At 42.2% G+C, this 12,648-nt stretch overlaps 1 protein-coding gene across 4 annotated transcripts in view; it reads right to left on the bottom strand.

The window, feature by feature from the left end:
* tns2a (tensin 2a) overlaps window positions 1-12,648 on the bottom strand; it is a 48,442-nt gene that overhangs the window by 1,544 nt on the left and 34,250 nt on the right. For 2 of the 4 annotated variants that reach the window (XM_079478163.1, XM_079478165.1), the window contains exons 10-27: window positions 12,390-12,454; window positions 11,969-12,052; window positions 11,749-11,861; window positions 11,467-11,527; window positions 11,168-11,243; window positions 10,920-11,049; window positions 10,382-10,447; window positions 9,409-9,525; window positions 7,000-8,451; window positions 5,913-6,072; window positions 4,863-5,833; window positions 4,243-4,374; window positions 3,401-3,496; window positions 2,888-2,965; window positions 1,913-1,990; window positions 1,656-1,824; window positions 1,440-1,508; window positions 530-559 (exon numbers count right to left, since the gene is read on the bottom strand). In XM_079478163.1, coding sequence (XP_079334289.1) covers window positions 530-559; window positions 1,440-1,508; window positions 1,656-1,824; window positions 1,913-1,990; window positions 2,888-2,965; window positions 3,401-3,496; window positions 4,243-4,374; window positions 4,863-5,833; window positions 5,913-6,072; window positions 7,000-8,451; window positions 9,409-9,525; window positions 10,382-10,447; window positions 10,920-11,049; window positions 11,168-11,243; window positions 11,467-11,527; window positions 11,749-11,861; window positions 11,969-12,052; window positions 12,390-12,454 — 3,947 coding nt within the window. The remainder of the gene's footprint in view (window positions 1-529; window positions 560-1,439; window positions 1,509-1,655; window positions 1,825-1,912; window positions 1,991-2,887; window positions 2,966-3,400; window positions 3,497-4,242; window positions 4,375-4,862; window positions 5,834-5,912; window positions 6,073-6,999; window positions 8,452-9,408; window positions 9,526-10,381; window positions 10,448-10,919; window positions 11,050-11,167; window positions 11,244-11,466; window positions 11,528-11,748; window positions 11,862-11,968; window positions 12,053-12,389; window positions 12,455-12,648) is intronic. The other 2 variants (XM_079478164.1, XM_079478166.1) reach the window with 1 other exon arrangement.

Genomic DNA, 12,648 nt, shown 5'->3' with positions numbered 1-12,648 from the left:
CTGCGAGGACACGGAGAGATGAGATAGTGAGTAATTGATGATCAAAATTTCATTTGGACATATTAACCAAGTAATAAGTGTGAGATTGGTCTTAAGGTACGCGTGAGAATCGTTGCTTCATAAATGTTGTAGAAGGTACAAGAATAACGAATTGCATTTTATAGTGTTGTTTTTCTGACCAATAAATAACCACCTTAAGTTCACCCCAAAATAATATTTTGAGACGATATTTTGATAAATGTCTATTTTCGTGTTCATACAATGGAAGTCAATGGGGACCTGAGTTCCAACATTCTTCAAAATATCTTCTTTTTGCAGAAGAAAAAATGGTGGATTAACAATGTCTGATTTTGTATTTTAGTTCAACCTTTCGTCCGGTTTGATGTATTACCAAAATAAGAGCGTAAAGGAACAGCTTGATCGATATAAAATGTGTAATGGTCCTCCGAGGCTACATAAACATGCACAAAAGCACATAATCGGCTCTCCAAACAGTCCAGAAAAGACACACAGCAACATTTGGACTTACTTAGAGGTCGTGCTGTCTGTGTTAGTCCACCTATGGCAGCAAGAGGGAGACAGAGACAAAACTGAGGAACACGCATGCCACATTCATCCATGCAACATGAGACAAACACACTCCACACGTTTTTGGAGGAACTGTTCCTTTAAGATTTGCTTTCTGACATTACAGAAAGCCATGACACGTGAAACGTATTTGTATTTGGGTAGAGTATGTTTTGGGCCAATCACAAACACACACACACACTTGCTTTGGACACGTAAATACACAACGAACTTTTATGAACATTAAACACACAGAACAGCCCAGACAGGTTCATGCACTACATGGTTATTGCGTGTTAACAGATAATGAAAGTTTAGTTTGACTACTAGAATTCATTTTTAAATCTTTCTCCGCCAGCATTTTTCATAATTTTTACAATAAATGATGTGCAATGTGTCCAATTAAATAACAAAGCCTTTGCTTTCAACAAAGTACAAATGATTTATCTGCCTTATAAATATACACATGTAAAAATAGATAAACTATAATAATTTATATGACTATTAATAACCTCTCAAATGTGGTCAGGTTTCTTCAAAAGGTTATTAATGCAGTCCATGTTTTCATTGTTATACAGTAGCGAGCGCTTCTGAAAGAGTCCTGCATCTGCATATTCGATAACAGCAAATACTGTATTTATGTTGGGATCGCTCTGAATCCGAACGGATGTAAATATTTGACCAAAAGCAATATTTTGAGAGCTTTTTATTTAATGAATGGCAGGAAAGTGTTGCCTTATGGACGATGAAAAATTCAGTCAATGGCGGAGAAAGAGTTGAAAAGAAATAAACAAAACATCCAAGTTCGGGACGAAAAGTATGGCGGACAAATAAGACTTAAAAACAAATGTTCTCTGTGGATCAGTTCTCACCTCCTGTCTTGTGGGTCGACGCTGCTGAACGTCACACTGTTGATAGGATAATGTCTTCTAAAGAACACTCTGCAAAACATCTCAGAGTGAACTCCAGTAACAACAACCTTTATACTATTTCCTCCTCTATAAAGCAGATACGGTATGTGGCTATTCTTGAAAAAACTAATACATATTCTCACTCCTTACATTTTTATAAAACAAAGCACATCATACCTGCGTTGGCTGTCTGTCAGTGTGATGCCCTGAGCGGACACTTTAAAGTGGACGACTGTGGCAGAGGGTCGAGGGTTACGTGACACTGTCGCTCCTGTTGCTTTAGCAATGGCCTGCGGTCCTGTAAGTGACTCTGTCTCTACTGAGTTCAGGTACAGCACATTGCAGGCTGATGAGAGAGGTGAGAGGTCACACGTTGTGTGAGGAGCGGGAGAGACGGGTCAGGGTCAGGTGTAAATGCATTAACACACACTCACCTGCTCCTTGTTTCAGAAGATCCGCAGCTGTGCTCATATTACTGGATGGCTGAACCTCTTGGACGTCACCTATTGGGTCTGTAAATGGGATTTTCAAGATGTATAGGTCAGTCTGTAAAGTTCAAACATGCTTTTTACTTGGAAAAAAACCTACATGTAAAAAAAATTTGATTTTTCCTTTTTCTGAATTGACTATTTATATGTAAATGATTAAGTAAAGTTATCGTTTTGTTTCATTCTGTGACAACATTTCTCTCTAATAATTATTGTTTTTGAGAGCTTGAATACTGCAAAGAAACTCAAGTGTATCATTCATTGCGTTTTAGATTTATTCATGTTTTCAAATAGCTCTTATTTTTATATTTTTAGTTTTCATGTTAATTTTAGTTGGCAATTTTGTTTTCTGCTTTGCCATTTTATCTTTTAATATCTCTATATACTGTAAGTACGAATATTTTTATTTTGTTTATTCGTTTTTTAGCTCAAAATTTCACTGCCTCATTTTTTAATCTAGTTCAAAAATGTTTTATAATATTTAGGCAGATATTTGATTTGACGTTTTAATAGTTTTTGTTTTAGTAAACTATAATAACCTTGCAATGCAAATGAAAACGATGAAACCATCAAATATTTATTATTATTTCGTTAAAAAAAGCTCATACGTGTCTTGGCATGCTGTCAGTCCATCACATTGCTGTTGGTATTTGTAAATGGTTTTGGATAAAAGCGTCAGCTAACTGACTAAATGTAAATTTAAATGTTTATTTCACTCCTACGGAAAGCTTTTGTTGGAATTTAACAGATACTAGAATGTACAAAAGACATGTAGCCTTTGAATGTTTTGAGGCTTTGAATCAGATCAAGTTCCACATTGCTCAATGATGAAACTACACGCTTGAGTTGAAGTGTTGGATCGTGCCGTCATCATACAGCCATATCTCAGCATGATGTGTTCACACGGCGAGTTGCGTTTACCTTTCTCTGGGATGCGGAGGGCACAGGGCAGAGAGATGGGTGTAATGGAGTGTTGATACACCAGTGCTGATAGACTCCCTAACAATGACAAAACACACACAAACACTTCAATATTTCTGTTTCAAAACAGTCTGACAATGTTTGCCTTTTAAACTGATGAGATGAGAATGAAGTCAGACCGTAACAACAAGCAAGACCTCTCATATTCTAATACAGAAAAACAGATGTTTCATTAAAGGTACGGTACTTTAAACCTCTGAACCCGATGGCTGCGCTTTCACTTCTATAAAGTAATGTGCAGAACTATCTGGCAAATTTGATATGAGAGAATGTGTTTATGACGCAGATATAATGGAGATTAGACAGTATTATTGTCTGAATACCTTGCATGCAGAGAGCAAACAGGTCGCCAGCGTGCAAACTTATTTTCACGTCAACCGTTCATCATATAACCATGCTATTCAAAAACACTTGACCTCCTAAATGTAGGTAAATGACCACAAAAACACTTACCAAAGTATGGCTCATTCTGACAGCCCTTGATCTTCACTCCTCGCGGCCCGGTCTCGATCAGAAAATGTCTTACCAGTTGATCCAAAGGGTCCCCACCTGCTCGGAAAGGACATGACACGTAAACATCGCTGTATGACAAACTATTACACTGCAGCTGATTGATATTTGGATAAACATACGTAGCTGTTTACAGACACAAACTATTTTATGTTGTAGAAAGCATGTGCGGAATAGTTTTGAATGATGTCTCAGTGAACGTTTAGATGTGGAGCGCCAAACTAAACATAAGCGCTCTGGTTTGCTCTGCTAGTAGTTATCCTCCAGCTGTCCATATCATGAACATTCACTTCAGATGCAATTCAGTGCAAAGATGTCATTTATTCACGCTGAACTTGGATAAATAAAATTCGGATAAAATGTATTTTAATGCAAAGATAACAAATACATGAATGTAAACGAATACATCGCAAAAAGTACCGCTTACTCAGTATTTCAATACAATGCTTCATGTTATTCCAGTACACTGAAAAATGAATTTCTTACATAGTGTTTCTGTCTTGTTTTTCTTCTGAAGCAGTCAGACAGCTTATGTTGCTTAAACAAGCAAAAGTATTTGCCAATGGGGTAACAAATAAACTTAAATTCAGTTTTGACCATGCCTTCAGCATTACAGTTAACCAGCCTACAGAGAGCTACAGTTGTGTTTATGTTTTTCTCTGAACGTCTTGTGGTTCTGTTCGAGTACTTCAGATGCAGTCGTGTGTTTCCTGTGCAGACAGACAGATTCAGGAGCAACACAGGATTAATGTTTGTCTGAGGAAATGCCTGCAGATTTGTTGTACCTTTGCTGCTGTGGTTGTTGATGGTGGGGGGTGGGCTGGCAACTTTCAGAGCCAGGCCGTAAGCCCCCTGGAAAGAGTTACTGTCTCGGAAGAGGAAGGCCCCCGGCTCTCGTTCCTTCAGTGCTGCAATAGCTGTTGGACATAGAGACAGTTTAACATCCAAAGCATATGGAACGGCCATCTGATGCGTGTCTACATTTCAGTGACCAGATTCTTTATTGTCGGAAAACGCGCGCATTGACTTGTGCTTGTTTTAAAGTCGAGCTTTAACGCTCAGGCAGTAACTGATGATGTAGCTCACGTGGACCGTCATCCGGCAGGTGCTGATATCACCTGTTATCATATGTATGAAGCTCATTTTAAGCTAATATAAGTTTAAATATAAGTTATATTTGATTGTGTTGCAAGGACCAAGAATTGGTTTCGAATATGTTCTCCTTAAGTTTCCTGGTTTAGTGTGTGTAACTAATACAATTAAACAACAACTATTTCAATGTTTTTTTTAACGTTTTGTTATGAACATTCTTCAAAATATCTTCTTTTGTTTTCTGCAGAAGAAAGAGAATCAAACAGATTTGGAAAGCGCCAGAAGTGGACGTTTTCATTTTGGGGTGTCTCACCTTGTTCTCTAGAGATGCCAGGTTTATACCAAAACCGTGAGCTGTCCTGCACAAATTTCACACTGACGCGGCTGCCCATGTCGCCCTCTCCGCCGTCATCCCCCTGTCCTGCAGGCACGGTCAGCTCCCCCACTGAAGGAGAGAATGTAACGTGGTGCTGTCCAGAAGACGGGTGACCCATGGACGCCCTCAGGGTACCGGAACGTCCGTTGGGTGAGCCAGGCAAGCCAGATGGGCGACGTTTCTCGGGCAGAGCAGGCTGCGGAACGGCTGGACAAGTTGAATGAGAGCCTGGCGGAGGAGACGGGGTACGGCCTGTTGGAGAAACAGGGAAGGTGGGGGTGGACTGGGGGCTTCCATCCATACCAGAGCACATGTGTCCGGCAGGAAGTGAGCATTCAGTACCCAACATTAACTTCCTGCCCAGAGTGGCGAATCCGGGCACGGGGGGTTCAGGGCTTTCGTGGTCGGCAGCAGGCGGTTGTGGGGAAGCGGCTTTGGGGACGTCTGGATCGGGTGATTGTGATACTCCGTTGCTCTGTAAGTGAGGCGTGATGGATTCATCAGAGACGGGACAGGAGGAGGGCGGTTGTGTTGCTGTTTGTGTAGCAGTCTCTGGTTGTGTCTGTGGTGTTGATAAAGTTTCTCCTCTGGGTGGCGCTGTAGGCGAGCAGTTTGTTGGCGGATGCGTGGATCGTGATGGAGGGGTTTGGGTAGCGGGGTGATCTGGTGTGGTGGGGATTTGTGGGGTTGGAGGCGGGGAAGAGGTGGAGTGTTGCTGAGTTGTGGGCGTGGGCGTGGCTGGGAACGGGTGGGACTCGGGAATCTTTTGATTGGAGGGGGGGGCAGCGTGTCGAAGCACCTGATTGGTTCCGTGGGATTGCTGGTCTGGTGGGTGTGGCATGTGTTGAGAGTGGGTCGAATTGTTTTCACTCTTTATGTCTCTCGAGTCATACTCACGGACACTCGGGCTGGAAAAGAAAATCTTGAATTTAACTTATTTCTGTTTTCATGCGATATGTTGTACAAACGAGTTTACGAGTTTATTACCTCTCCTGCGTTCGCAAAGGGCTGCTGGTGTGGACTGGTGTTGGAGGTCCTGAGATCTCAGAGGGTGTGGAACATGGAGCATGTGGATCGTGATGTGTCCGTCGCAGGGAACCATGGGTAATGTGATTACGCCAGCCTATTGCATCTGCACCTGGGCCATCTGATAGAGGGAGAACGGGGAAAAACTGAGGACTGCTACCAAACAAACGTACAGCGATAGATTCAATAAATGGAACTACAAAACTGCATTTTTTGATCATCAACACAAATATCTAATAAGGCGATCAAACCATTAATCGTGATCCAGAATAAATGTTTGTGTTTACATAAATATTCATTTTGTTTTATAAACACACACACATACACGTATACAGTATATATTTAGATGTATTCATTTATATTTAACATTTTTTTAAATTATTTTTATTATGTTTATAAATGTTGTTTTATAAATACAAAATGTATATGTACAGCACATGTCAAAAAATAATGTCAACCATCCTGAGAGTTCTTAAAGGGATAGTCCACACAAAAATAAAAAACTCTGCCACTCATACTCAACCTGTATACAGTTCTTTGTAGAACACAAAGAAAGACATTTGGAAAAATGTAAGCAACTGAGATTTCTAGGACTTCATTGACTACCATAGTAGGAAAAATGTAAATGGTAGTCAAAGGTGCCCTAGAACTGTTTGCTTTCCTAAATTCACAATTTTACAATACAAAATGTTTTACTCTGTTTCGAGTGTATTTGAGCATAAACGGTCAAAAACATGTAAAAAATCTACTTATGAAATTTTGTGGAGAAAATGCTCACGAATGTAGTGAAGCAAAAATCGTCCTATATAAAAACACATTCTTGAAAATACTAACTGTTAATACTCTACACCTCTGCCAAATACAGTTACCAAACCTTCATAAAAAGCTCCAACGGCCCAATACAATAATAATATCTTCATGCGATGTTTAGAGCAGTGTTTTACACATGTGATTATGTGAGGTAATAACCATACACAAACTTAAACACAATTATTCACATATATTTTTGGTAATTGTAGCTGTCAATGCATCTCTAGAATCCGCTCACCTGTATTTGTGTCAGAGGTGTATTGCTGAGGGTGTGGATCTGTCTGGTTGTCTGTAGGTCCACCGCCATGATGTGTTGGACCAGGACAAGCGGCAGATGTAGGAGGGAGGGGTGACGTAGACTCCGACTGGTATCCTGATGCATATCCACGGCTCTCAGAGGGCGACGGCTGGTAGGGTGAGCAGGTGCATGCCTGGTGCGGTGTCTGGTACCCGCTGGAGCTGCTGCTGTATTTGAGGTCCAGATGGGTGTGAGAGTTAGACCGGGACGGTTCGGGGTACGCGGGGTGGCCGGCAGGGAGGGGATCGAAGTTAAATGCTGGTAGGTCATGACCATGGGGTCCGTAGGGGGATACGGTGGCCCTTCTGTGCCAAAACTCCGCCTCTCGTTCCCTCTCCCAGTGTAGCTCTGCATCTCTGTCTCTGTCCCAGTGGAGCGTCATTTCACGGCCCCTCCTCAGCCCCACCTCCCGGTCCCATAACTCTGCCCCTCTCGGGATGTCAGACTCTCTGCCACGCCTTAACCCAGCATCTCGGTGTAGCTCCGCCTCTCTTTCCCAGTGCAGTCCCTCCTCTCTGTCCAAACGGAGGGTGTGGAAGTCTTCTCGGCGAAGACAGCAATCCCGACAGGGACAGCCGGGTGGCACGAGGCCGTCAAGCATCATGACATCATGATAGGGGCCGGTGGCTTTAGGATGGTTGTGGTGATGGTGGGGGTATGGAATGTAGTCATCGGCCCTGCAGAGCAGTCGGCCATTGGGTGACATACCGTGTGGATGTGGGCTGATGTCTTGCGAAGGATAAGAACAGAGGTGACGTGAGGGTCCCTCCGAACAAGTACGGTGAAGGTAGTGCTGTGGACCTTGTTGGCGGTCCCAGAGGAGGTCTGGAGGTGGCAGCGACTGATGAGGATGGGCACTGTGGTGTTGGCAAAGCCCTATGACGGATGACATACTCTGAGAGGGCGCCCCAGCGTGTCCGTTAGTGGTGGTGGGTCGATCGAGGCAGTAGCCGTTGGATAAATGATGAAGTCCGTCGCATCCGGGCTCGACACACTGCTGGGACCGATAGCCCACCCGACACGAACACGAGCGGCCTAAACTCACTGACCCTGTCCGTTCGGGAGGCAAGGAGTCGCCGTCGTCCAAAATGGCCGTCTCTCGGTCACGATCTCTTCCCACTCCGTCACCTTCTATCCCGCCGAGCAGGCGCTCGAGCTCCTCCCTCTCCTGCTGTGTGGGCGGGGCCGGTCGGGTTGGTTCATCAAGGCGGTCAGGAGGAACAGACGAGTGCCCGGAATCAGTGCTGACAGAGAGGAGATGACTGGGCCGCTCCTCTGAGCTTCTCGCAGGGCTCCCGTTAGTGGAGGTAAGGGAGGCGTATTCCGCAGCGCGACGCTTTTTGACCTGTGCGTACAGGCTTCCGTCAAGAGGCCCTCTTGTGTGCGCGATATCTGGTGAGATGTAGAAAACATGTTTTTTGAGATGATTCAGAGGAATACGCAAGTCTTTAGAGCACAAAATTGCGCAATTTTCCACCCACAGTTATTCAGCCTAACTAATGATTCATCTTTATTTAAAGGTCCAGTGTGTCATTTTTTGGTGGATCTATTGACAGAAATGCAATATAATATGCATAACTATGTCTCCCAGAGGTGTATAAAGACCTTACATAATGAAGCGTTTTAGTTTTTATTATCTTAGAATGAGCTATTTCTATCTACATACACCTTGGGTCCCCTTAGATGGTTTTCTGCATGCTGTTTCTACAGTAGCCCTAAATGGACAAACTGCTCTACAGAGTGTGTTTTGCAAATATATTATCTCCTTCTGCAAATAAACAAAAATGCATTGACTCTTAGTCTTGTGTCAGTCACCTTATTGCTTTAAAAGGGTGGGGGAAGTGTTGGAGTGAGCTGCTGGTTGCAAATCGCAACCTCACCACTAGGAGTAGGAATAGTTCACCTTCAAAAGGGAAATTCTGTCATCATTTACTACCCCTCTTGTCATTTCAAACCTGTATGACTATCTTTCGCAGGACACAAAAGAAGATATTTTAAAGAATGTTGTTAACGAATCCCCCATTCAATTGCATTGGTTACAATATAAGTGAATGGGGGGCTGTGCTAGAGGGCGTGTAAATGATGACAGAATTTCCCTTGTGAAGGTGAACTACTCCTTTAAAGATGTGATGTTCATGTGATTGTCTGTCGACATGATCACATTCAGTCACTATGGGTGAGTGTGCACAAGGGTAAGATTGTAAGTTGGTGACTGCATTTCACATTTTCACAACGGCCACCAGTGTCGCTATAACAGGAGTTTCTTCTTTAAACCCCCTTTAAAAGCTTTCCCTAATGTCTTTTTTAAATGCATGAAAATCCATCACACTGTGGTCGATGCATAAATACCATCTAAGCTGTCTTGGTGTCTCTGGTTAAAGTTCTCATAAGAGTCCCAGCGCACCACAGGGTCATTTGTGTTGTAGTCCACAGTCACAGATGGATCGTTCCTCTGACTCGCTCTACCTGAATCACAAAGTACAATGACAATCCAATATATGTGAATCACACAATTAAACCCCGTCTAAAATAGTCAAAATGGATAAAAATGCTAACAATTATTGATATTATATCCTAGTATACAATCGGAAAAAAGTCAACAATAAAGACAATTTTGTTTGCCAAACAAAGTGAAATTGAAAAAGTTTTGAGACATTTGTAACATATTAAAGTGACAGTTCCCCTAAAAGTTTACTCACCCTCGAGTTATTCTAAATCTGTATACATTTCTTTGTTCTGATGAAAACAGAGGAAAATATTTGGAATAATGCTTATAACCAGACAGATCTTGCCCTCCACTGACTCCCATAGTAGGAACAAATACTTTTCTGTCTTGTTGAACACCAAAGAAGACATTTTGAAGAATGTAGGACAGAAAAGGCACTTTTGACTACCGTTGTATTTTTTCCGTTTATGGAAGTCAATGGGGCACAAAATCTCTCTGGTTATAACACTGGGTTCACACCAAACGCAAATTAAGCGTTTTGCGTGAGTAAATTACATACAATGTCAATGCAAAGACACGTATAGACGCGAACTCGCACCAGGCAGTGCGAATGACGCGAATAACGCGTGCCAATCTCGTCTTCCGCGAAGCTTGAAAATATTTGTCAGATATATAGAAGAGTTATAAAGAGTGTGGAACGCGATTGCTCGGGTTTGGTATGAACCCAGCATTAGCATTCTTCCAAATATCTTTCTCTAACAAAGAAATTTAAACAGATTTGGAACAACTCGAAGGTAAGTAAATGAGGAAAACCTTTTTGGGTGAAGTATCTCTTTAACCTGTTGTTTAGTAAAGAGAGAAGATGGTTTATCTCACCTTTGATTTTCTCTGGACTAGACGAAAACACAAACTCCACTATGGCATCAGAGGGAAATCTATCATCTGTAGTGAAAACCGAACATTAGTTATTGGAAAGACAGACAACCACTTCCAACAGCTTATATGTGCCAAACAATGGTCCGAGGTGGCCTGTTTAATATTGCTTCACACAGCAAGCATCAGCACCACGGTACACACTTCACAGTATACATCTCATTAGAACAATGATTAACGTTCAGGAATTTTCCCAGACGTTTACAAGCAACTACATCGGCCTCCCATGCATCTGCGCTTAACCCATAGAGAATCCATTGCCACGTATCTCATCTCAATTACACAGCTGTGGTCAGCAGGTGTTGCCCAGCGGGAACAAAGGCGATAATTTACAGCACAGCTGAAAGGTTACAGAGCAGACGAAAAAACCCAGCATCATAAAATCGCTTGGCTGATATCCCAAGATGATGCGGTCAGAATCACTTCTACTGATGGACAGCTTTGTTTTTATTGCGCATGCGGAGATGTTTGGCGCGTGTACCTGAACAGGCTTCGTCCAGCTCGCTTTTGCCAAACCACAGCTGAGCTCCATGTATCGTGCACGTGTGGAACTGGAGTCGAAACACGGTGTCCCTATCGGCAGCCTGAACGCGCCTGTGATAACATTTGACCTACACGAGAGAGACAGACACCATAAAAGAGATTGAGGAGCGGATAAAAATCAAGGGAAAGGTCTATAGTTTTGACAGTCGTAATATATCAGGATCAGATAAAAACAGACCCACATACCATAATGTCTCCTTTTAACAATAGTGCGGGCTCGATAGTAACAACCAGCTTTCTGCTTCCAGAGCCCTGCAGATCACTACAAAACACACGCAGAGAGATGGAAAAAATCATTCTCAATCTTACATGATACCCAGAGAATAGTGTTAAAAACCCCATGGCTTAAAAATGAATCCTCATTACCATCCCTGCTGAAATATATATAGACACAATGGTTTCCATTAAAATACCATTATGAACCATTTGCTTTTTCCATTAAAACCATAACAAAATTCATTTTTGTTTGAAAGATCTTCACTCACTATATGCCAGAAGTGTAGACGAGTTGCATGGACTGATAGATCTTCAGGAAAGGGAAGAACCCTGTGAAGAAAAAAGTATGAGATTGATGAGCCAAAGCAAGTACGAGAGAGGAATTTGAATAAAAACATGTTAGATTGATAAATGAGGCCCACTGTGTCTATGCATTTCTGTAGTTTTCTTGTGAAAGAGAAGCAGGTCTCCAAAACAGACAAACATATGCACAAATACTTAAGCATAAACCACGTGGCCATTTTGAAGATGTCACTGAGCCATCCACTCACCTCCATCTTCCTGGAAGTTTGGGATGGTAGGAATGAGGACCTGATGGAGAAAGAGAGGACTGCTGTTCATTTTGATGGCCCCTGAGAGGAGCCCTCCGAAGTAGTAGATATACCTGCAGAGAGACATATGAGTCAACGAATGCGAACAATGTGAAGAACGTATGCGAGGAGCACAAAGGTCAATGAAAAACGGATGTTTCAAATATCTGAAGCGACGTACCTGTTCTGAGAGGGTTGGAGAGAAGACGACACTTTATCTTCACAAAACTTCCTCATGGCCAGCGTGCTGAGAGCCTGATCGGCACTGTGTGTACAAATCCAGCGGAAGATCATTCATTTACAGTTTCAATTCATCCCCTTAACAGTATCAAAGGGAAAAACTCACAATCGCAATGTGCTGTATAAACAAAATGACTTTTGATTTCTGATGACATTACCAATGTGGTGCCTATAGTATTACTCTCTGGAATGCTTGATTCGGATTGGTTGATCAAATATTTCGCTTCAGCCAAGCAAATAGCAAAATGTCCTGTATCACTCTGTTGCTGCTTTCTTCTCACGAAACGTGAACATTACACGTCCATTATCCACCCTAAAATAATTTCCCACTAAATGTACATAGGTGCTACAAGTGGACTTACCCTGCTGATATCTTGCTGTAATGCATGTAGGCAGCGACAATAACTCCCGTTTTTCCTTTGTTGCCCTAAAAAACAATCAATACTAATTAATAATGAAACAAAATCAAAATTCATAAAAAACGGCAATAGGTTTGATGCATAGGCGGTCAACAGAAACAAACGTTATGTGGCCCAAACTTAACTTCAGGTAGACTTCCACAAAGAAGTGGAACGGTTGAGTAGTTTTATATTCATTTAAACCAATTAAAATACAATAAAA

This window comes from Barbatula barbatula, assembly GCF_947034865.1.
Source record: "Barbatula barbatula genome assembly, chromosome: 17".
In the NCBI taxonomy this organism is placed as follows: Eukaryota; Metazoa; Chordata; class Actinopteri; order Cypriniformes; family Nemacheilidae; genus Barbatula; species Barbatula barbatula.
This window is presented reverse-complemented; position numbering and strand designations above follow the sequence as displayed.